Here is a 25,742-nt window from a genome sequence, read left to right as displayed (position 1 = left end):
AAAACATCAGGATGAGCCAAGACCTGTCCATCAAGGCTGCCTTTGCACAATGGTTTCACAGGCCAGTGCATGTTCCCAAAAATCTGTACCTCGACACACTGCTAACATGACATTTTGATATGACATCACAGTTTCTTGTAAAGGTGATACTTTTGCATATCTATGCTTGCTTGCAGTAAATAACATATTAATGTCCATTTTCAGAGGTCATTTATGTGTAAGTCATTTTTATTAAGTAGTAAATTGCAAAAAGACAATTGCCATCACACAAAACATCAGCCAAAGGAAGGATAAAAGATACCTAACAAACTGTGCTGCTATACAATGGTATACTAACAACAGGAAAAATAACACCCCTCCCCCAAAAAAACACACACTCAAAAGATATGAGGCAAATTATAATAACACATATTCAAAAAGTCTGCTTCTCGCCTTAGCAGGAAACGAGCTAAAAACCCACTCCAAATCCTAGTAAAGCACTTTCCAGGGACAGAATCTATATTGTGTATTTGAGTACACTCCAACTTAAGTAAAGTAATCGTATGCATCAGCCATTGCTGCAAAGAGGACTGATGCGCAGCTAGCCAACAGAGCAAGGTCAATTTCTTCCTCATTAAAACAGATCGCTGCAAAAAAGCTGAATATCCGCGAGGTGTAGGTCGGAGTCTGTAAGGAAAAAACATCAAACAAAATGCAAGATTCCAGCTTTACTCCACAATTTCAGAAAGAGGATATACACTTCACCCTCCCGATTCATGCATTTAAGACTCATGACTTTGATTATTTATTTGTGAAATTTTTATAAAACCTAGAAGCACCCCCGCCTCCCTGCCTCCCGGACCTCTATACAGCTTACCTGGTGATCTAGCAGTGAAGTGGGGCAGCAGCACTCTTCCTACGCTCCTGCCCCATGCAGAGCCATCCACAAAAATGGCTGTGTGAGTTCCCATGGTCTCACAAGACTACAGCGGGAATTCACGACAGCCATTTTTGTGGACGGCTCTGTATGGGATAGGAGCGTAGGAAGAGTGCTGCTGCCCCACTTCACTGCTAGACCACCAGGTAAGCTGTATAGAGGTCCGGAAGAGAGGTGGGGGGTGGGTCAGAGTCGGCCCTAAAAGTTATTAACATTTTTTTAATATTCGTGGGCCGGCTCTTCCCCTAACCCCCGTGAATATTGAGGGGGAAATGTAGAGTGAAGCAAGTTCCGCCAAAAGCTTTGAATATGAGGGTAAAATCAAAACATATGTCCCAATGAAGTGGCCAGGGAGCCGCATTTCGGGCACCAATGAGAAACAGCAATACCAGCTAATTGGGCCTGCCACGGAGAAAAAAGGAGTCTCAATGCAAACTTATATTGTAATTCCCAATTGTTGATGCTGTCTGTCACTTTACAAATGGATAGGACAAAAGAGTGATAAACCTTTTTAGATAGGTTAAAACCCAGATCTTCTTCCCACGCCTGGGCGTATGAATGGTATGGTAATTCCTTCTGGTGGTATGATAGAGGCACCCCATCTTGAGCTCCCAAGGTATAGAGAGAAGTCAAATCAGTCCAAGGCAAGCTGGCAATGTAATGCTTTAATTGTAAATATAGAAAAACATCTGCAGCTGTTAAGGAAAATTCTGTTTAAATGTCCTTAAAGGGTTTCATTTTTGCCTTCTATAGTCACAACTTGTAGCAAATATTTGATTCCTTTCTGATCCCAGTGCTGGAGGGAAGGAGGGGTTAATTCAAATAGGCCAATAAGGAGAGACTTCCACTGAAAAGTGGTGTCTCCTATCCACCCTTCACTAGACAGAAATCACTGAAGGCAAGATATGAGACAATGTCAAAATGTCAGGTTGTTGCAGGCCCATTGAGTGCAAATAACAACTAAAATGGATGTTATTCATCAAAGATAATCTCAAATGACAAAACAGTAAAGTCTCCAGTCAAGCGATACCAGTCATTTATGTGTCGCATTCCACAGGCAACTGTAAGATAACAAATGTTTAACAACCCAAGCCCCTTATACAAAGATGGTATACATACAACAGAAAAAAGGACCTAGCCCACCGCCCTTGAGATCAAATAAAAGTTTGCAATATTTTGCACAATCTTTTCTCATCACTGGCTTTGAGGAATAAAGGTAACATTTGAAAAATATAAAGCCACTTAGGAGCCAGCAACATATTAAAGAGCTGAATGCGACCAAGCAGGGAAAGCGGGTAGGCTCACCAGATGTTTAATCTAACACAGGTCTCCTGTAACAAGTAGGACACTTTAACAGCATGCAACTGAGATAATTGGGCAGGAATACGTACTCCTAAATAAGTATGGTCTACCCACTGTAAAGGAAAGATCCCTTGCCAAACCGCCTGTACTTTTGGAAGTATGGGAAGTGCTTTAGATTTAGTTAGATTTAAAGAGAAATCTGAAAAACTGCCATACTCGCTTATAAGTATTAAAGTGGGGAGAGACCAAGAAGGGTCCGTGAGAGTTACCAAAAGATCATCTGCATATGCTAACACTTTGATGGGTGCTGAAGAGAGATGGACCTCTTGTATCTCCAAGGAAGATTTAAGAACATGAAGCAGGGTTCCAAAGTAAGCATAAACAGGAGGGGAGACAATGGACACCCCTGCCTCGTGCCTCTCTGAATAGGGAAGGGTAGTGTTTGAACCCCATTGAGTTGGGAAGTCATATAGGGTTAGCAAGACCTGTAAGAACCAGCCCTGAAGGCCCATGTGGGACAAGACAGCATACATGAATCTCCTGGAATCTTTATCAAAAGCCTTCTCGGCATCAAAGCTAATTGTGAGGGAAGGCAATTTATGGTGCTGACAATAAGCCATGGCTAAAAGTAACTTCTAGACATTCACAACTGACTGACATACATGAACAAACCCAGTTTGCTCATCACCAATAAAAGTGGGCAACACCTCCACCAGCCTGGAAGCCAACACACTAGAGAGCAACTTGAAATCTACATTGATTAAGGAAATGGGATGATAAGAAGTTACTAATTCCAGGGAAACATTACACTTAGGTAGTAATGTGATTAAGGCCTTGTTCTCATGCAAGAGAAAGGATCCATCCTGAATCACGGTGTCATAATATGCAAGTAGCGGACCCAGAAACAAGCCCTGAAGAAGTCTGTAAAATCACTAGAAAAGCTGTTGGGGCCTGGGGCAGAGCCCAGTTTTAAAGATTTTATCGCTCGCTATAATTCCTTGGCTGTAAGTGGGGAAATCCAACTGAGACAGGTGGTTTGGGGATAGTGTACCCAAGCCTAGCTGTTGTATATAAATAGTATCACAGAATACAGTTACAGTAGAGACCCAATTGTAATAGAAAAAAAACTTCTACGATGGTCGGATATCAGTTGTCTACAGATGGAATAAAGACAGGTGCAGGTTCAATGTAGATATCAACAGAGGAAAAAGCCTCAGACAAGGGCCCTCCCACCTCCACAATGGTGGAATAGCGGTGGTAAGGCGTTCACCTCATTGGCTAAAAAAACCTCCTGAAATAGTGTGTATATAAATAGTGTGTCATCTGTAGTCGGTTGAGCCCCAAAAGAATAAAAGGAAGTGAAATAATCTTCAAAAACATGGGCAATTTGATTGGCCTGTGTATGAGTCTGATTTTGCAGGTCCTGAATTGCCACAATGTGTCTATTAACCCCCCACTCCACAACTTAACTATTTGAGCAAGCATCTTCCTAGGCATATTAGTGCCGTATTTATAAAATTTCTCTTTGCGATACAAAAGCATATGAGAAATACGCTCATGAATCAAAGAATCTAAAGGTATCTGAATAGCATGGAATGTGTCCTTGTTACTATGGGAGGGACTCTTTTTAACCTGCTGCAGTTGGCGTTCTAAATTTAATATGCCTGCCACCAGGCATTTATTCCTAGCACTCATATAGGCAATCACATCATTCCGCAGTACTACTGTAGCTGTAGTCCAAAAGAGCTTCGGCTACATCAGTGGTTCCCAAACCTGTCCTGGGGGACCCCCAGCAAGTCAGGTTTTCAAGATATCCCTAATGAATATGCATGAGAGAGATTTGCATACCTGTCACGTCCATTATATGCAAATCTCTCTCATGCATATTCATTAGGGATATCTTGAAAACCTGACTGGCTGGGGGTCCCCCAGGACAGGTTTGGGAACCAATGGGCTACATGATATGTTGAGAGTTGTTCCGAGCATAATCATTCCACTTAGCTTGAAGATACTGCAAAAAATGGGGGTCTTTGAAAAGATACCTTGGTAAAAGGCTAGAGGGTCCACTTCTACCCACATCATACAGTGATCTGATATCTCCCCAGGGCCCACCATTGCCATAGAAATAAAGGGGGAAAAATGAGTGTGAGCAAAAATATAATCCAACCGGGAATAAGTACAGTGGGCCCTGGAGGGTGAAACGATCACCATGTATCTACTAAATTTAAGGCAGAGGTAAAAAATGTTAAATCATTAACAGATTCTCCATTCACCAGAGGAGATCCAGTGGATCTATTCAGCTGAACATTCATCACCTGGTTCATATCACCTACTACACAGAAAAAAAGAGAAAAAAAACTAAGGGCTCCTTTTACAAAGGTGTGCTAGCGGTTTTAGCGCGCGCCAAAATGCCGCATGCGCTAGCCGCTACCTCCTCCTTTTAAGCAGGCGGTAATTTTTTGGCTAGCGCGCACTAATCTTGTACATGCGCTAAAAACGCTAGCGCAGCTTTGTAAAAGGAGCCCTAATTCAATTCAATAAAATGTTAAAAAAGAAAAAGAAATGAGAGGAAGTTCATGTGTTTATGGTGTATTTAGATATTTCAAAAACAAGGCAAAGGACCTCAAACGCCCAAACCTCACCCTCCAGTGATTAACACTCTAATGATTCTTGAGAAAAAAACACACCATAAATATTAGGGAAGACCAAAATACTGGCTAGTATATCCTTAAATAAAAGATCTCTACTGATCAAACATTATCATTTGCAATTCAGTTTGAATTATTGAATGAATGTGTGATGTATATAATCATGATAAGCCCCCTTTAAAAAAGGATGATTATTTGAATCATTAAAGAGTGTTAATCATTGAAGAGCGTTAACACCAGTTGGAAATCCACATATTTACCCCCCTCTTCTACAAAGCCGCACGGTAATGGCCCCGAAGCCCATAAAGATTTAAAGGGGTTCAGGGCTATTGCCGCGCGGCTTTGGAGAAGAGGGGGGGTTAATGTTTTCATAACATGTCCCTGATGAAGCAATGAAATTGTGAAACGGTTAAGCCGTCGGATCTTACAGCAGATTCCAAAGGGATCTTTGCAGGCCTTTCTGGCCCTGAACCATATAAAGCTAAGTTCTTTTTTGGTTGTCTCACAAATATGTGGATAGAGTTTTTAAGATTTTGGGGTGAAAATTTCCACTTAATTTTGAAATAAATTAATTTTTAAAACCAACAAGGTTTTTGGACCGATGATAAAATTCATACCCCAGTAAGACACTCACTGGAGGGTGAGGTTTGGGCATTTGAGGTCCTTTTCCTTGTTTTTTAAATATCTAAATACACTTCTCCCTCCGTATCTGCGGTTTCCATATCTGCGGATTCGCTAATTCGTGATTTTTCAGCTGCTGGCTCCGCCCCTTAATTTTCATCACTGAACCTGGCGTTTCACATTTCAAATCGCTGCTCCCGGTGGTTCCTGGAGGAAATCGCTGCTCCCGGCGTACGGAGCAAATTGCAGGTCGAGTTATTCATGGTTTATTATCTTTTTCAGGTCTATTTTACCAAAAAACCACAAATAACATGCAAAAAGTTATTTGTGGTTTTTCGGTATTCACGGCTATGTTCTGCCTGCAACCCCCGCAAATACGGAGGGAGAAGTGTACACCATAAACACATTAACTTTCTCTCATATCACCTATTACCATTAAATTGTGATGTTCATAAGGAAAACAAAGAGACAAGAAGTGTCTATAAAAGTGTTTATACCTATACACTGGACCATATAACACCAACAAGACCAACTCCCTGCCCTGTAAATCAAGTTGAAGTAATAAGAATCTGCCTGCCGTGTCCGTCTGCAAAGGTGTTACTTGGCACTGCAAAGACTTATGAATTAACACAGCTACTCCCCCTCATCTACAGCCAGAAGAGGAATAGAATAAGGGGTCATTTATAAAACTACATGGCTGAAGAGCCCTAGCCACTTTAGCCTTTCCTCATAGGGAAGTCATCCCATCCCTTTTATCATTTTCATTGTCCTTCTCTGTACCTTTTCTAATTCTGCTATATATTTTTTGAGATACGGCAACCAGAACTGCACACAGTATTTGAAGTGTGACCTTACCATAGTGATACAAGGACATTATAACATTTCATCAACATTTTCAGAGCTGACGTAAAAGGGAAGGCTTGTGGGTCAGCCATGTGCAGCATGTCAGAGCTGCTGCCTGCATCCCTGTGCGGCTGAAGGCAAGAAGGAGCAGCCCAGCTGGATGCCACTGAAGGGAACAAGTACAGCCCTGGAACAAACAAGTAAGGGAGAGAGGGGACATATCGTGGGACTAAGGGAGAAAGGAAGGGAGGGGGAAGGGGTGCTTTGGGACATGGGAGGGGCATGAATTTGGACAAAAGCTGGAAGGCAGGGAGGGGAGCTTGAACTCAGGATACAGAAGAAAGGGAGGTGCATAAACATGAGACATGGGAGGGAGGAAGTGGGCACTAACTTGGGACATAGGAGGGAGGGAGGGAATAGAAAGGGAGAATTGTTGAGCATGAGTGTGTGAGTGAGAGGGAAAGAGATGGAGCGCCTGGGGAAAGGAACAAAGAGGAAAATTGGGCATAGAGATAGAGAGAAGTGAGGTAGAGATGCATGACGAATAGAAGGCTGAGGGAGAAATGTTGGATATAGTGGTGAAGAGGGACCAGACTCTAAGGGATGCAAGGGGGAGAAATGTTGGACATAGTGATGGAGGGAGAGATCTGGCATGGTGCTGGAGAAGAGTGATATTGGGTATTTATAACAGGCTCTGTGTGATGCAAAAACTAGTGTCACAAAATAGATGAAGTTGAAGTTTTTTTTCATCTATTTTGTGAAACTCTAGTTTTTGCATCACATAGAGCCTAAGTTATAAATACCCAATATCAAGGATGTTTTTTTCTGCCTATGAGGTTTTAGCCTGAACACCTTATATCCATTCGTGGATGGTGGGAAGGGCTTGTATCTGAGGCTTTTTCCATCCTTGACATATTGTGCTTTTGGCCTGTGTATATGCAATTAATACCTTGTTGCACAGTCCATGCAGATGTGTAATTTATTACTATAATTGGATTTTCACTATATCTGTGTTTTTTTGCTATTGCATATTTTAAAGTCATCTGCCTTGACCGCTTTGGAAAAAAAAACCAAACCCAAATATGATAATTAACACATTTTCTGCATATAGCAGAGGTGTCAAACTCAATCACATTAAGGGGCCGAAATCCAAAACATAAGCTAAGTTGTGGGCCAGACTCCGCCCCCCATAATAGTACTAATTGTAACTCCATTTTTTTCATTCATTTTTCATACATACACACACACAATATAATCTTATTAACAATACATAATGGTTGGAGAAAGTTCCTGGCCATTTGGCCTCCTGTTTGGGATAGTCTGTCTCATGGAGCCCAAAGTGCCCTGTTGAATTTTTGATTTTTTTTGGCGTTTTGACACTAGAGTGCTGGGGAGGGGGGTATGGAGTGGGATTGGGGGGGATGGTTTTTGACTTGTCTTGTTGAGGTCTTTAGTCTCTGTGCAGAAACCCCGCGGATGACTATCTTATCTTTAGCTTTGTATCGGTTATGTACATGTTCCGACTGTTGTATTTCCTTTGTATGTGACTTTGTTAAAATAAAAATTTTGGAAATAACAACCCCCCAAAAAAAAAACCAATACATAATGGTTAACCACAAAATGAAACTACACAAAGCACACTGTTTGCTTCTCAACATTCATTCCTACCAAAACACAGATAAACCCTATGCAAATACAGGACCAAAAACTAAAAGTATTAATATATATAAATGAAACTCTAAGATTCAAGACTCTGCGTGCAGTACAAACCCAGAGAAAAAGAAACAAATGTATTTCTTCCTGAACAGTGCAAAATACAGACAGCAGATGTAAATTCTGACACAATTCAATCACTAAATTCAAAATAAAATCAATTCCCCTACCTTTGTTGTCTCCCTCCCTCCATGCTGTGCCTCAACTAGGTGCCTCCCTCTGGCAGGTGTCTTACTTTCTGGCCAGCTCCCGCCTGGCTGTTTTATGCAGCCCGCGGTGCGATACCCCCGGTGTTATCTTCTGGCTGGCTTCCTCCTCCTCACTGCCGCAGTGTGCACAAAGCCGCAAGCAGCGGCTCCTTGCACATCCTGCGCTTGAACCAGAAACCTTCTCTCTGACATCGCATCGTCAGAAGGAATTCTTCCAGATGAGGCATGGGAACTGGTGAGGAACCTCCGCCTCCAGTAGCTTTGTGCACGCTGCAGCAGTGAGGAGGAGGGAGCCGGCCAGAAGATAACACCGGGAGCATCGCACCGCAGACCTCATAAAACAGCCAAGTGGGCCGGATTCAGCCCGTGGGTCTTGAGTTTGACACCTGTGGCATACAGTGTGCTTTGTGTCTTTTTTTTATTTTGTAGTTACCATTACGTATTAATTAGATTATATTGTGTGTGTATGAAAAATTAATGGAAGAAATTGCATTACAATTAGTACTATTATTATGGGGGTGGGGTCAGGGATGGAGCTTGGGTGCGTCTGGGGCGGAGCTTCGGCAGGGGTATTCGGTTGATATTTGTTAAACTAAGGGGGCACTTGGCTTGAAGAAGAGAAACACTAATTTAAGAGACACATCATTAGCTTGAATAACCCCTTGTACGCAGAAACACAACTTAGGTTGGGTCAATAAAGACTTTCCTTTTCATTGAGGCTCTTTGTGCTTTTTATATGAGCGAAGGGTTTGAAATCCGATGCAATTTACTGACATTTTTTAGAGAGAGAGAAGGCAGTTATTGGTAATATAAGTGTGTACTTTTAGCAACACGTTAGCAGTTAGCACTTTTAGTGGCTGACAGCAACATTTATTTATTTACTAATTCATTCAATTTTCTATGCCATTCTCCCAGGGGAGCTCAGAACAGTTTTTATGAATTTATTCAGGTACCCTAGCATTTTTCCCTGTCTGACATAATGTATGTAGCCGTCAGTAGTCAATATTGGGCACATGATGTAGGGAGAGCGTGTGAGGGTTTCACTAATCATTTAAAATGGTTCAGAAAGCAAAAAAGGTTAAACCTCCTCACCTATATTTTCAAAGGAAGAAAATTCTAAAGCCTGCTCTTGTGCGGTATTTTAGAGGTGATACATTTGAGAATGGGCCTGAGTACCAGAGGCTTTTCAGTGGGGAAAGTTATCCAGAATGGAGGAGAGCTGAAGGATCCCTTTAAGTTCCAGGCTGCTGAGTTGTTCCTGCTTTTCATGGCTGGCTAGGCTTTGTACAGTAAGAGGGTTTTCCCAAATCAACTTAGCCAAGCCAGTAAAGAGGAGCTGAAGGGAATGCATGCAGACTTAGGGGAGGTTTGAAAGGCTGGATTCATACTATACAGCTGTGATTAGCTACAGAAAGCAGCAGATGTTTACAGGCACTCAGCCAGAGCCTCTGAAAGAATTTAAGCTGCAAGACTGAACTTGAGCACTTTGAAAGGTTTGTGAAACCTATAGGGTGCATCCCTTTAACATCTTAAGAAGTTGTAAGGGACCAAAAATCTCAAGTACACAGGGCAATTAGCTGGGGGATGCACTAAACTTAACGATTGTCGCTAAACTGATCGATCGGGTTGCCCGACCCGATGCACAAAACTGCTGTCCGATGTGTTTCTCCAAGTGCTCACTCAGTCTATGATCTGAGCATGTTAATGAGGGGATTAGTATTGAAATGCCATGCAAAGTAGGCAAGCAATTGATGCTCAAAAAGGCTTCAACCAGAAGAAGAAATACCGATGGGGTTTGCCGATCTGAAAAAGAGCGATTAGTGGAGACCAGTCGCTCACTATCTTTGCCAACTCTTCTGCCCTGAAATATCAGTATCAAGGTTACAATCCCCCAGAATTAAACTATAAAAATGATAAAAACAACCATTAAAAATAACTATAGATATGCACAAGAACTCATTTGTGTGTTATATGTTGTATCATGTGCGCATTATGAGCGTGTGTTTAAAGCGCATGTTCAAATTCTGTTAGAAGCATGCCCGTAGGCTGCGTACACAAACCAAAAAAATATAAGGCATGGCGCCAAAGAGGGGTGGTCACAAATCTTTCCTTTTTAAAAATTACCAACTAGTAGGGCCAGCACTAGTAAATTGCATCCATCCCTCCCCCTTCCTTATGGGCTTGATGGTCACGTGTATATGATGTCACAGGTCGCATTGTCTGCTTCACGCTTCACAGCACAAGAAGCCACAGAGCATCATGGGATTGCTATACTGTATAAAAGAGCGTGTGATACCAGCGTTTGTTAACCAAATGTGTTAGCTGTGTGTACTTTTGCCTGCATGGGATGCATCCAACAGCTCCTATGCTTTTACAGGAGCACCATCCAACAGTTTGTGATTGCTCCTTCCAAACCTTCAAATGAACTCCGTCCAACAGCTCCAATGAACTCCAGCTCCATCCACAGCTTCAACAGCTACCACCAACTCCCAAGACAAGGGAAATCTCTTTCGGTATTCCTTATATTACATTTTTCACAACAACAATGCTTTGCGGCCGATGCATTTGACATGCACCAATTATGTCCCCGAATAAACCACACCTATGAACTGCTTACAACAGGCGCATGCATACATTGCATCAAGAACCAACATGAATACTCTGCACATGCGTTTAAATCGCTCTTTCAGTGATCGATCGGATCGCTGTAGAGCGTGCATCTGCTCAAATAATTTGCATGTAAACTCAATTGTGCATCAGTCGCTCAGCAAAAATCAGTCAGAGAATTGGCCAACAGCGATCCCTTCGGTAATACTGACTGGCTTTAGTGCATCTAGGCCTAGGTATCTTGCTAGTTTTGTCTTCCCCTTGTGTTTTTCCCCAATAATGCAACTGTGTTTTGTGGATTGTACTGTATTTTGTTAGCATTTTCCATAGTAACATAATAAATGTCAGCAGATAAAGATCTGTACAGTCCATCCAGTTTGCTCAACAGGTTTGCCAGAGTTGTATTTGGCATTCTGCACAGGTTACACTTCTTCATGATTAAACACTGACATCGTAGACAGGGCAGTTGGCAACTTGCCACCTTGACAACCTCATAGGTAGAGGCAGTTATATGACTGAGTCTAAACATGATGCCATTGCTTTCAACCCTAAGCATGTCTCCCCACAACCACCGCTAACTAGCAACATTTATTTGCTAATATCAACTTTATGATTTTATCCTTCCCCCTACAGAGGTAACATATGCTGTGAATGTGATATGATATATGCATACCTAATTTCTATCACTCCCTATAAATTTTGCTTCACAAATGTAGAAGTCTGTCTGGAACTAGTTCTACATCCCAACTATTGGAGTTGTCATCGAAGCCCACTCCAACCTTAATCCTGATCTGTTTTTGCCATTTACACAGGGTTACTATATGACTCCAGAAAAAGTAGGATGGATTGAGACATCTGAATTTTATTTCCATTGCATTCAATGAAAGTAAAGCCTGGATGTCTCAATCCATCTTCCTTTATCTTGAGCCATATGATAATGCTGCATTTACAGGACCCAGACAGTATTTATTTATAGGAACAAAGGACACGGACCTGCGGCTGGAGAGATAGACATACACCAGGGACACGGACCTGCGAATGGAGAATCAAGAGAAGAAAGAGAGGACAGCAATCGTCGTGAGGGACTCTATCATCATGCAAGTTGATAGCCACATAGCGGGAGGAAGACTGGATCAACTGGTGACCTGTCTACCCAGAGCTAAGGTAGAAGATGTAGTGAGCTGCATCGATAGGATTGTCGATAGTGTGGAAGAACAGGACACGGCAGTGGTGATCCATGTGGGGACGAACAATGTGAGCAACAGGAACTACAACAGAGAAGTACTGAAGGACCAGTTCCGGATGCTAGGAGAGAAGCTGAAGACCAGAACGCAGAGGATAGCATTCTCGGAGATCCTGCCGGTACCCAGGGCAGATGAAAAGAGACAGATAGAGCTGCAAGCAATCAACGCGTGGATGCGGTGCTGGTGTGAGGAAGAAGGATTCCACTTCGTGCACAACTGGACAACGTTCTGGGAGAAGAGCAAGCTATTCAGGAAGGACGGACTCTATCTCAGCAGAGACGGAACAAGCAACATCAAGAGAGAAGTTGATAAGTTTTTAAACTAGGAAGAAGGGGAAAGCTGACAGTCGACAGAGAGAGAGAGAGTTGATGATTCAGGAACCGGTATACCCGGAGGATACCGTGCAGGAAGATGGAGAGGAGGACTCACCAGATCACGGTCAGGACAGACCGAAAGAGACACAAGAGGGAAGGACACGCAAGAAGGGAACAGGCTGCAAATTCAAGTGTATGTACAGGAACGCAAGGAGCCTTAGAAATAAGATGGGTGAACTAGAAGCTGTGGCACAAAAGGATGATGTCGTCATCATTGGCATCATGGAAACATGGTGGACTGATGAAAATGCCTGGGACACAGTGCTACCGGATACAAACTATACCGCAAAGACAGAGTGGCTCAAAAGGGAGGAGGCATTGCCATATACGTCAAAGAGGGAATTGAATCTACTGGAGAGAACATGACACAACGGACAGATAAGTTAGAGTCTCTATGGATCAAAATTCCAGGAACAAATGGACCAGAAACGAGGATAGGCATCTACTACCGACTCCCAGGGCCGTCCGAAGAAATTGATGAAGAAATGGCGGATGAGATTGAACGCAACTGCAAGGGACACAATGCAGTTGTCATGGGCGACTTCAACTATCCGGGGATAGAATGGAACCTAGGCACCTCCGACTGTGCTAGAGAGACCAAGTTCCTAGAAACTGTAGGTGATTGCTTCCTGGAACAACTTATCAAGGAAAACACAAGAAGAAAAGCAATTCTGGACTTAGCTCTAAATGGGCTGCGAGGACCGCCACAGGATGTAGAAGTAGAAGGGATGCTGGGAAACAGTGAGCACAATATGATCCGCTTCAACCTAGAAATAGGGGGCGAAACGTCGGCCCAGAACGACAGCCATGGCCCTAAACTTCCAAAAAGGAAACTACGAAGGGATGAGACGCATGGTGGGGAAGAAAATTAAGAAGAGGATAAACAATATAAGAATGCTGGAGCAAGCTTTGTCTCTTTTTAAGGATATGGTCAACGAGGCGCAAAATCTATATATACCACATATCAACAAGGGATCAAAGAGGAAAAAGAAAGAACCGGCATGGCTCACTGTAGAGGTTAAGGAAGCCATCAAAGACAAAAAAAAACCTTGTTTATTGAATGGAAAAGATCAAAAACGGATGAAAACTGGAGTAAGCGCAACCAACGCAGGTGCCATAAGGCGGTAAAAGTGGCAAAAAGAGACTAAGAAGAAAAAATAGCCAAGGAGACGAAAAACTTCAAGCCGTTCTTTCAATATATTAAAGGAAAACGACCCACGAAGGAAGCGGTGGGACCGTTGGATGACCAAGGAATACAGGGAGCGCTAAAGGAGGACAAAGAAATCGCCAATAGACTGAACACATTTTTTGCATCTGTATTTACCAGAGAGGATATACACAGCATACCGGAACTCATCAGGTTATATGCTGGAAGTGAAAACGGGAAACTGACAGGGTTGACGGTCAGCCTAGAAGAGGTATACAGGCAGATTGATAGGCTTAAGAGCGATAAATCCCCGGGACTGGATGGCATCCATCCGAGAGTCATCAAGGAACTGAAAGGGACCATAGTTTAACTATTTCAACTAATAGCCAATCTATCGATCAAAATGGGAAAGATTCCGGAGGACTGGAAGGTGGCGAATGTTACGCCGATCTTCAAAAAAGGTTCGAGGGGAGATCCTGGAAACTACAGACCGGTGAGTCTGACCTTGATACTGGGGAAGATGGTAGAGGCGCTGATAAAGGACCGCATCATTGATCACCTTGACGGACACGGTCTGATGAGGACCAGCCAGCACGGGTTCAGCAAAGGCAGATCTTGTTTGATGAACTTGCTGCACTTCTTCGAGGGAGTAAACAGGCAAATAGATAAGGGTAACCCGGTTGATATTGTATATCTGGACTTTCAGAAGGCGTTCGACAAGGTTCCACATGAACAACTACTTCGGAAAATTGTGTGCCATGGAATCGAGGGAGAAATACTCCCATGGATTAAAAACTGGCTGGAGCATAGGAAACAGAGAGTGGGGATGAATGGGCAATACTCAGACTGGAAGAGCGTCACCAGTGGGGTGCCGCAGGGCTCGGTGCTTGGACCCATACTCTTCAACATCTTTATAAACGATCTGGTGATGTGGGAGTGGAGGGATGTGACTGATATGTCTTCTCACCAGGGCCGCCTTTTCCAGTCTACTTGGGAACCTTTTTGGTCTACTTTGACCTCTCTGGCTCGTAGCCGGATACTCAATTGATGCTCTTGTTCGTATGTACTCTTTTGTTTCCTTTGGTGTTTTACTCTCTTTTCTCATTTTTGCTACCATGTGTTTTGAAGGAGGACCCAGGGGTGGGATTGGGGATGGGGGGGGGGTTGTTTTGGTTGGGGTTATGGGGGGGGTTATTGGGGCCACTTTATAATCTATTGAGCTGGTTTTGTATTTTGTTGTGTTGCTTGTTGCTTTCTTGATTGCTCAATAAAAAATATATTTGACCATAAACGATCTGGACATAGGTACGACGAGCGAGGTGATTAAATTTGCGGACGACACAAAGTTATTCAGAGTAGTGAAGAAGCAGAGGGATTGCGAAGATCTACAAGATGACATAACCAGGTTCGAGGAATGGGCATCGACATGGCAGATGAGATTCAATGTGGATAAATGTAAAGTAATGCATGTCGGTAAGAAAAATCTCAGGCAAGAGTACAGGATGTCCGGGGCGGTACTTGGAGAGACCGCCCAGGAAAGCGATTTGGGAGTTCTGATTGACAAGTCAATGAAGCCGTCCACACAATGTGCTGCGGCGGTGAAAAGGGCGAACAGAATGCTAGGAATGATTAAGAAGGTCGGAGAAGGTTATCATGCCACTGTACCGGGCCAAGGTGCGCCCTCACCTGGAGTACTGCATCCAGCACTGGTCGCCATACATGAAGAAGGACACGGTAATACTCGAAAGGGTCCAAAGAAGAGCGACTAAGATGGTTAAGGGGTTGGAGGAGCTGCCGTACAGTGACAGATTAGAGAAACTAGGCCTCTTCTCCCTCGAACAGAGGAGAATGAGAGGGGACATGATCAAAACATTCAAGATACTGAAGGGGATAGACTTAGTAAATAAGGACAGGTTGTTCACCCTCTCCAAGGTAGGGAGAACGAAGGGGCACTCTCTAAAATTGAAAGGGGATAGATTCCATACGAATGTAAGGAAGTTCTTCTTCACCCAGAAAGTGGTGGAAAACTGGAATGCTCTCCCGGAGGCTATCATAGTGGAAAACACCCTCCAGGGATTCAAGACAAAGTTAGACAAGTTCCTACTGAACAAGGACGTACGCTGGTAAGGCTATTCTCAGTTAGGGCACTCGTCTTTGACCAAAAGGGCCGCCGTGTGAGCGGGCTGCTGGGCGCGATGGACCACTGGTCTGAGCCAGCAGCGGCATCTCTTATGTTCTTATGTTACATGAATTTATTCAGGTACTGAAGTATTTTTCCCCATCTGTTCCAATGAATTCATTGTTTCATCTCTTAATATTAAGACGCCCTCTCAAAGTCAACCTTTTACCTTGGAAGTCATCTCTCTGAACACCTTTCTGTTCCAATATAAAAGGAAACCTTATGAGGCGCCTGATTGATCTGTGATGATGCTCTCCCCCTACCCCCTTTCAAACCTTGAATTCACCAGATGATGTAGAGGCTGGAGAAGAAGACCATGGGTGGGTGAAGGGAAAGGAAAGAAGCACCCCCTCTCTTTCAAACCTCGTAGCTTCAGCAAGGTAAGCACCCGCCATTACAAGAGCCACAATTAAACAGCTGCAGTTAAACGGCATCCTAAACAGTCTACACTGAAATGGCTGTGCTGAACTGGCCGTATTGAATCGTCCTAGGCCCCTACTCCCCAGGGTCAGTATAAGTTGGGCAATTAGAATGTTAGTTGTTCAAAAAGGTAGTAAAGTTTTAATTGCATTGTTCAAAATTACGCTGGTGTCTCTTGAGCATTCCAAATTCATAAACCATTTTCCAAGTTTATTTATTACTCGATATACCCCTCTATTATACAATAACTAAACAGTTTACAATAATTTTGTAGTAAAATACAACTAAAAAAAATAAATAAAAACAATGCTAAGTACAATAAACTAATATAGCTGAGGTTTACAAACCAGAATAAACTGACATTATCAAGCTTTTATCAAGATATGATTGAACTGAAAGCCTCTTTTTTAACAGTAAGATACTTCTGCAAATGTAAGATGATTTGTGGAAAGGATGTACATTATTTTGATCTTGTTAACTTACTATCTTTGTGGAACACACATAAATCAGTGGGAGAAGGTGAATTATTATCTTTTTATTCTTTTTTGCAGACGTGTTCAGCTTTAAATCTTATTTAACCAGATGTGGGTCATAATAGAGGGAAACTGGAAGGTGTCAATGGTAAGAAGTGGTGCGAGGGAATGACCTAGAAGGAAATGAGTTGTGGGGAAAAAATAGAGAGGTCTAGAAAGGGGTAGAAGGGATTGAAAAGGATTGCTGACAGGGAGAATTATGTTGTGAATGGCTGGAAGAGGCAGAAAGGAGTTGTAAAGGGAAGAGAGGCTTCATAATGGGGATAGGCTGTGAATGGAGCTGTAGGGAGAGGAATTGGAAGGAGTTACTGCCTGGGAGTGAGAATATTGCTCTAAAAGGCTAGAAGGAGCAGTTGGGAGATGGGCTGTGTCATTAGGATAGGCATTGATAGTGGAGTTGTGATGATGGTTAAGAGGGCTAGGAAGGGATTTGAAAGGGTTATTGTCTGGGAGAGAGAATATTGCTGTAAAGAGCTTGAAATGTCTGAAAGCAAAAGGGAAAGGAGCTGGGAGAAGGAGACAGAGATACCAAGAGCAGTCCATCCCAAAGCTGGTGTTTTACCACTGCTATAATGGAGATTAAAGGCCAATGAGTGAGTTTTGTCTCGCAGGCCCCAGTCATATCTAAAAATAGTTCTGGTAGAAGCACATTCCAAAAACTGACATATTCTAATCAATAAATTGAAAATAAAATTATATTATCTACCTTTATTGCCTGGTCATTTTATTTTTCTTATGATGTTCTATTCTCTGGTTTCCTCTTTTTTTTCTTAACTGTCTTGTCAGAGTCTTAGAAAATAACAGGGCAGGCAGTCTGCAAAATCAAAAATGATAGTCAACGAAAAGCAGAGCAACACAGAAGAGGCAAGAGATTTGTCTATACCAACTCACAGTTACATTTATTAAAACTGACAACAAATGTCCTTGAAAAAAAAAGATCATATGTGGTCACAATGTAGGAGTTCCAGGAAAGTCCCGACTAGGAACTGAGTTTCGGCAAACAAATTGCCTTTTTCAGGGGACAACAACTGAGCTCTAGAAGTCAAATGGTAAACAAATAAATAGCATGCCGGCGTCTTCATATTCCAAGCATGCCAAGAGCCAACGAAAAGCAGCACAGCTAAAAAATGTGTAGAAACCAAGTTTAATTTTATTGTGCAGACATTAGATAAAACTCATCACATAAAATCCAATACAGGCCATGTTTCGCCCACATTTGCATCAAGGGTTAATAAAACTAAAAAACAATAACAAAACCTGCGACTGGTTCCGTGACTAGGAAGTGACTTCAGAGGGACGGCCAAGGCTGGCACGAACAGCAGGTTGGAGATGCTGCTCATGCCGGTAAAGAGTTACAGGTACGGGAGAAGGGGTGTGCACATGGTGGGGGAGGGGCAGGAAAGGAGCGAGGAGGGTGAAGAGAAGTGCTGGCATCCCCACCAGGACCGCTCGGGGTGGTCCAACCCCCTTTCCCCCCCTTATTATGTCACTGCCTGACAGGAAACTGGCTGCAAAAATCATTGACTGACTGATTCTGTTATGGAGAGTGCAATAGGCTGTTTATTGTGCTGAGCATGTGCTTGGTTGAATTGGCAGCTTATTCCATGCATTGTGAGAAATATTATTTTATGGCTGTTGTTAAGACTTGGGAGTTACTTTGTGCTATGTTTCCTACACTTCAGCCTGTCCTCGTCCAGGTGAGATTTATGACATCTATCCAGTTTTGATTCTTTACATTTATGAGTCAAATTTTGGTGAGAACTAAGGTGTGCATTTGTGAGAGGGGCATAAGACTTTTTTAGTGGTGCAATTTTCTCTAGGGCCTTAGCTAAGCATGTAGGCCAAATATTAGCCGGTTTTGACACTGCAATTTCAGCCATATCTGGATAGTCCACGGCCTTTAGGAAATTCTCAGTAGTCAGCTTTTTTGGTCTTTGATCTTCTAAACTCTGAAAAGTGCCATTTGTTTTACATAGAGAAAATTTTGATTTAAAAGAGGTCTGTCCATGATAGAGGTGTTATTTTGACATGGGCATCGGAACGGGGGAGGCCCCAGGGCCAAGGCCTCACCAAAGACTGTCAGTTGGAGGAGGCAGTTATAGGTGGCTTTACTCCCCCACCCACCTCCTCCCTGTCATTGTAATTTTAAGTCTTTGGGCAGCCGCCGTGCAGCGTCAACGAGCGTTGCTGTAGAATGAACACTTTCGGGCCAGGCCTGCTCATTGATGCTGCATGAAGACTTAAAATTACAGTGACCAGGAGGAGGTGGGTGGGGGGAGGGGGGAGTCAGGAGCTGGAGAGATGTGCTGCAGGATCCTGTTGGGTGGAGCTCCTGCACCTCCCCAACAAAAAGCATTCCACTGCCTATGTTTGATACTGTTATACTATTCCTTTCACCAAATCTAGTATCATGGTTGGAGAATTGACTACCAGTGTGAATCCTAGTGCTGTCACTGTGACCAGGATGTTCACCTGTTATAGCAATTTTATTTCCTGAAGCAGATTAACACCCCCCCCCCACCCCACTAGGATATTGGGATGAGGGGGATGGTCTTGTAGGCATATACATCAGCTTATTAGACCTGTGTGTGATGCATCTTGTGTTCTTGCTTGCAGGGCCAGATTAAAGGGTAGGCCCAGTAGGTACGGGCCTAGGGCCCGAAATGGTTAGGGGGGCCCACCGGGTCCGTAACCACCCTTCCTATTCTCAGGGCTGGTGTTAGGGGGTGGAAAACAGGGCAGCTGCCTGGGCCGCACAGCTCAAGGGGGTCCTGTGATCCAGGCAGCTCACTTAGCTGCCATCAGTCCTGCCTACGGCAAAAACGAAATTTTCTGTGTATTAAGAGTCCTCCACTCTTTGGGCCGAAACTGAGAGAAAATAAAACGGAACCCAGTAAGAAGAAGGAAGGGAAACATTAAAGCTAGAAAACAATGTTCTCCTGTTTATCCCATCACTCCGAAGGTTAATTGTTTGAAGGGGGGGTGCATATCAACCATAAGATTCCCACAGTTTCGGCAGCTCCTATTAAAAGTGTTTGAGTATGCCGAAAAGCTTGGCGCTCTGATTTTTTTTGTTCATTTGGTTTTTTTTAATCCCCAGCCGGACAAGTGGAAGTATTGGCTTGGAAAGCAACCTACTCAAAGGACTAGCTTTGTGGGAGTCATTGACTTGGCCACCAGGGTAGATCTGCAGATAAAAGCCAATGCCCACCGTACAGTAGAGACTCCTCAACCCGCTGCCCCTAAGAGCCACCGAGGAGGGGGAGGTGGAAAAGTGAATCTGCTGGTTCGGCCTCAGGCTCTCGCTCCAAGTGGCACTCTGGGTGCCACGTGCTCTTTTTCTATCCAGGCGATAAGGATCAGGTAGAGAAGCAGTAAGAGCAAGCTTATTCTTCTGGCGGGAGGGGTCCCGAGGGCATTTTGCTGCTCCCTTTTCCCCGCTGTAATTTACTGGGGTTCTGTGCTTAGGAACACACGGGTGCGCGGGGGTGGGGAGTAGATAAGCAGTCTGCCTCGGGTCTCCAAGGACTGGTGTTATGAACTTCTTCGGGCAGCAACAGCGTTTACAATTCACTGCTTCATTAGGTAGGACCCGACAGAGAAGAAAGTCCGAAGCCGGCAACAGCAGCGAATTGTGAATGCTGCTGCTGCTGCCCGAAGAAGTTCATGACGCCAGGCCTTGGGTGACAGAAGGAGGAAAGGGAGCAGAGGGGGAGAGAATTGCTGCACCCAACTGGAGGGAGAAAGAAGATGAGGGAGGGAATGAAAGGAGATGCCAGGGTTTGGAGGGAGGAAGAGATGCCAGGGCACGGAGGGAAGGAGGAAGGTATGCCAGACCAAGGGAAAAGGAAGGGGGAAAGGAAGGAGGAGATGTCAGAGCATGGAGGGGGAGGGGGAGATGGAAGGAAAGGAGAGAGATGCCAGGGAATCAGGGAAGGGAAGATGCCAGACCTTGAGGTGGGAAGGAAAGAAAGAAGAGAGAGATGCCAGAGCATAGGGGATGGGGTGGAGACAGAAGGGTGGAGAGGGGGTGAAGCTGAAATGAATCATGTACAAAGGAGAGAAGGGGCACAGGATAGACAGTTTATGGAAGGAGCATAGAAAGAGGGAAGAAACCATATGGAACAGACAGAGGGCAGACAGTGGATGGAAGGAGCAGACAGAGGGCAGACAGTAAATGGAAGGGGCTGTTGCTGCATGTAAGACAGTGAGAGGACAGATGCTGGCTAGAAAGAAGAGAGTGAAGACAAGATGATTAAAGCAGAAACGACAAAAGGTAGAAAAAATATTTTTTTTTGTTGCTTTAGAATAAAATAGTATTGTAGTTGTATTGATAAATATTTTATAAACAGAAAATAAGGTAATCTTTTTATTGGACTAATTTTAATACAATTTTTAACTAACTTTTAGAGATCAAAACCCCCTTTCTCAGTTCAGTATAATGTAATAGCAGTATACTATTTTGACCTGAAGAAGGAGGCTATGGCCTCTGAAAGTTAATTGAAAAATGGATTAGTCCAATAAAATGGTACATTCTTATTTTCAATTTTTGTTTTATTTCTATTTGTTAATTTGTAAAGTGGTGATTGTTTATCAGTTTCTTCAAATGTACATCTGCTATATTTATATTTTGCAGAGTATTAGGGGGCTATGTGTTATTGTTTCTGTGGTGTTTAACTGTATGCAGTTTGGCTTCTTGGCTGTTCAGTTTAACCTTTATCTACATATTTCTATTTTTAGTTTGTAATTACTTATTCCATATTGGGTGAGGGTGTATCTGAGTTCTGTGTGTATGAAAGATATGGTTTTCAGTTAGTGTTGACTAGCCTTGTTTCGCGAAATGCATCGGGCATGGTTCTTGGGAGCACCTTGAATAAACCTGATGAATCTCCTTATCTTCTGCCGATCTTCTTTTGTTTCATGTTGGATTCTTTGGTGGACTGCTTGCCTTGTTGTTTCATTATAAGTTAACATACATGGAGTGGAACGAACTAGAGGAGTTACAGATTTGGTCGTTTATCCATACATATGGGTTACGGTTGGTTGACATAGAGTGAGGCAGTTGAGAGGCTTTGTAAACTTGGTTATTAATATAGACTTATATTTTGGATAGTATTACTGCTTTATGATATATTTGAACACTTATATATGTACGGAAAGGGTTCTGAGTTAAAGTCCTGGATGAGTAGGTGGAAAGGGAAGGAAGGGGGATTTGTTCAGAGATGTTTGGGGGTTGCATAGAAGAAAAACTGTGCACTGGTATGCTAATCTTTGTTTGTATTTAATTTAAAAAAAAAACAACAAGAAGTGGAAATAAAGAAGTAAATAAGAAAACATAAGTGTGGTTGGGGCATAGGCAGAGCTAGGGGGCAGTGGCGTACTAGGGGGGGGGGGCGGTCCGCCCCGGGTGCAAGCCGCCCCGGGTGCAAGCCATGAGGGGGTGCTCCCGGCCTTGGAGTCCCTTCTCATGGCCCGACCCCAAGGCTTTCGCCTCCCTTTACGCGCGATTCCTCTACAAAGCAACCTGCAGAAAGGATCGCGGGTACTTCAGCGATCCTTGCAGGTTGCCATAGGCCTCCCGAGTTGTCCCTCTGCCACGGTCCCGCCCCTCCTCTGACATCAAGGGGGGACAGGCCTTCGGGGGGGACAGACCTTCGGGGGGGACAAGCCTTCAGCTGGGGGTGCAGGCCTTCAGAGGTTCAAGGTGGGGACAGACCTTCGGGGAGGGGACAGGCCTTCAGGTAGAGGTGCAGGCCTTCAGGGGGGTGCAGGCCTTCAGGGGTTCAGGGGTGGACAGGCCTTCACTTGGGACAGACCTTCGAGGGGGGAGGTGCAGTCCTTCGGGGGAGGGGGGTTGCAGGCCTTCAGGGATGGGGTGTAGGCCTTCAGGGTGGACAGACCTTCGGGGGGAGGTTCAGCCCTTGGGGGGGGACAGACCTCCAGGGGAGGGGGTTCTGGTGTAGAAGTACACGGAGGGAGGGAGGGAAGGGGAGGGTTCAAAGATACGTGCATATGCCGGACTTTGGGAGAAGAAATAATGGGTCTAAAAACAGAGGAGTGGGAGAAAGATGGTGGATAATGGGATTTAGGGAGTGAAGGAACAGAAAGGGAGAGAAGTTGGACACAAGGGATGGTGTGGAGGGGGGATAGAGATACTGGATAGGAGGATAGTTGGGAAGAGAAAGGGAGAGATGGTGGACCCTGGGATGGTGGGGAAGGAGGGAGAGATCTTGGATGAAAGGGTAGTTGAGAAAAGATGAATCTGTGGATGGAGACCAAAAAAAAGGAAAGATGCCAGACCTCCGGGGGAGGGAAGGTAAACGGAAGTGGAGGACAGAGATGGCAGATTGATGGTCAGCACGGAGAAAGAAAAAAGAAGGAGACCATGGCAAGCAAGACAACCAGAGCCTGGGACCAAGAAGAGCCTGGGACCAACAAGATTTGAATATTGACCAGACAACAAAAGGTAGAAAAAATAATTTTATTTTCTGTTTTGTGATTACAATATGTCAGATTTGAAAAGTGTATCCTGCCAGAGCTGGTGTTAGACCACAATTGTGAGCTAGGATTTAACAGAGAGGAAAAGTCCTTTTTGTTTCTTTATTTTGTTTACACCACTGGTTCCCAACCTTGTCCTGGAGGACCACCAGGCCAATCGGGTTTTCAGGCTAGCCTTAATGAATATGCATGAGAGAGATTTGCATATAATGGAAGTGAGAGGCATGCAAATCAGCTCCATGCATATTCATTAGGGCTATCCTGAAAACCTGATTGGCCTTGTGGTCCTCCAGGACAGGGTTGGGAACCACTGGTTTACACCACAGCGCCAGTGTGTTAGGAGAAGCCAAAGGGGGTGAAAAAGCTATAAAATAAACCCACCAGGATGTTTGAAAAAAACACCCAATTGGGCAGGAAAATCGAATTGAAAAACCAATTCAATAGGCTGAATCGAATCGAAATTTTTTTTCCTGAATCGGGCAGCACTAGTTTGCGCTACTGTCTTAGACTTTAGGACCTGGGATTGGGGAGAGATGGCATCCTCAGTACTTTATAATGCAAGTGAAACAAGGATTTGATCAGACTTTTGAAGGGTCTGCAGAAGAAAAATATTGTATAGGCCGGGGGAAATGGGAACTTTTCTTCCTTCTATTTTTGTGAATGGCAAGGCTGAGGATGTCGGAGAGTTCAGTTAAAAAATGTGCTTTATAAGAAAATATAATAATGTGTTTTATAACGTTTATAAGCATTGCTGGCCTACCCGGTGAGGTGTTCCTAATGGTGGTGATGGTGGTGGCAGCGTGTCAATGTGTTGAGAGGAAGAGGTGGTCTGGGAAATTCTGCTGAGCAAACACCGGGCCCATTTCTACCCCACAGTTAGTCCACTCCACTCAACTGGTTCACACACTGAGTGGGTCTTTGGATGTTGTGCCTGGGTGGTTGTTTTGGGATCTCTTCCAGTGGTTTGTCAGTATCTCCTTGTGGTTGAAGGAAGGAAACTTTGTTAACCTTAGCATTGACCTTCAGAATATGTTTGTAACAGCGCTGCTTGTGTGGCATTAGGCTATGTAATGATCGAAAGAAAAAACCAGACCTTTGCATATTTTTGCACTATATGGTGGGTGTATGAGGAGATTCACATTTCCTGCACAGCTAAGTTACCTTATGCTGTATTTGACAGCTAGCAAGGTCTCTGTTTGGAAGGAAAGATCTAAGCTTAAAAATGAAGTGGCCAGAAGTTATGGTAAAAGCAGATAGTGTTGCTGGTTTTAAGAAAGGTTTGGACAAATTCCTGGAGGAAAAGTCCATAGTCTGTTATTAAGACATGGGGGAAGTGTCTGCTTGCCCTGGATCAGTAGCATGGAATGTTGCTACTCTTTGGGTTTTGACCAGGTACTAGTGACCTGGATTGGCTACCATGAGAATGGGCTACTGGGCATGATGGACTATTGGTCTGACCCAGTTAGGCTACTCTTATGTTATGTTCTCATCTTTAGAGGCCTTTGTTTTCACTTCTTATTTTAATGTATTTTTTTTCTGGGAACTTATCAATGTTTTTTATAATGGGAACAAAAATGGAAGAGAATGAATGTGTGTGGAATGGGGAGTAATTAATTTATTCAGCTAAATAATTCAATCCACCTCAACCAGACATAGGAGAACTCACGCACCATTCACATACCCTCCAACCAAAAACCTCAAAAGAAAAAAAGTTTGACAACCTCCTAACATTCGACCCCCCAACTCTACAACCTATTGACCTCAACCACAGACTACAAAACCTTCAAAAAAGAAATAAAAACCCTTCTATTCAAAAAACACATAAAACTGAACTAACACAATCAGAACTGTCCCAAGCATCACCTACAACTACTCCATATGTACTTCTGATGTCATGACAATTCAGACATAATTTATGTTATGGTATGTTTGGAATAATGGTTACATATATAAGGTTCAATAAAAGAAAATTTTCACTTCCTGTTTCTATTATGACCATTTATTCCAGCATGGTTATTACAAAAAAAAAAAAAAATTTTACATGGGGGGGGGGGGGGGGGGGTGTCAAAAAATGATGGGCCCTGGGTGCCACATACCCTAGGTATGCCACTGCCAGGAGGGGCCCAGTGTATTTGTGTGTCTAGGGGCCCTCGAAGAATTAATCCTGCCCTGCTTGCTTGCCCGCCCATGCACACACTCTGTTTACAACTTTTGCACACTGCCCACAACATTATTTCTCTCAAGCCTGCGTTAGGAAGCCGTGCTTTGAGAAAAGACAGGACTTTCTGCACCGACCTCTACAGCACTACCAATGACAAGACAGCAAACGGCCCTGCTGTCACTGCTGCGAGCACCCCACGGCGCTGCGTCAGCTCCCTAGAATCCACGCGCCACCACCTCCGGCAAAAATGCAACAACACGTCCAAGCCGCCCCCTTACGTCAACGTCTTTACGTACGTCAAACGTCGTGCCCCGCCCCTCTCCCTCC

The 25,742-nt window shown here is 43.8% G+C and overlaps 1 protein-coding gene and 1 long non-coding RNA gene across 3 annotated transcripts in view; one reads left to right on the top strand and one right to left on the bottom strand.

Moving 5' to 3' along the window:
• Positions 1–265: 265 nt before the first annotated feature.
• LOC117353527 lies at positions 266–25,681 on the bottom strand. The gene is made up of 3 exons (XR_004537968.1): positions 25,550–25,681; positions 17,463–17,570; positions 266–666 (listed from the first exon to the last, which is right to left on the bottom strand). It is a non-coding gene; the product is annotated as an uncharacterized LOC117353527 (long non-coding RNA).
• The window catches only part of MAFF (MAF bZIP transcription factor F), a 99,193-nt gene continuing 79,837 nt past the window's right edge, over positions 6,387–25,742 (top strand). Inside the window, exon 1 of one of the 2 annotated variants that reach the window (XM_033929530.1) lies at positions 6,387–6,530. Coding sequence is in view for 1 of the 2 variants with exons in the window: in XM_033929528.1 (XP_033785419.1) it covers positions 16,806–16,844 (39 nt within the window). In the remaining variant the exon portion in view is untranslated. Of the gene's footprint in view, positions 6,531–16,790; positions 16,845–25,742 lie in introns of those variants that run through there. The other variant, XM_033929528.1, reaches the window with a different exon arrangement.

Source organism: Geotrypetes seraphini, chromosome 2 (genome assembly GCF_902459505.1).
Source record: "Geotrypetes seraphini chromosome 2, aGeoSer1.1, whole genome shotgun sequence".
Classification (NCBI taxonomy): Eukaryota; Metazoa; Chordata; class Amphibia; order Gymnophiona; family Dermophiidae; genus Geotrypetes; species Geotrypetes seraphini.
This window is presented reverse-complemented; position numbering and strand designations above follow the sequence as displayed.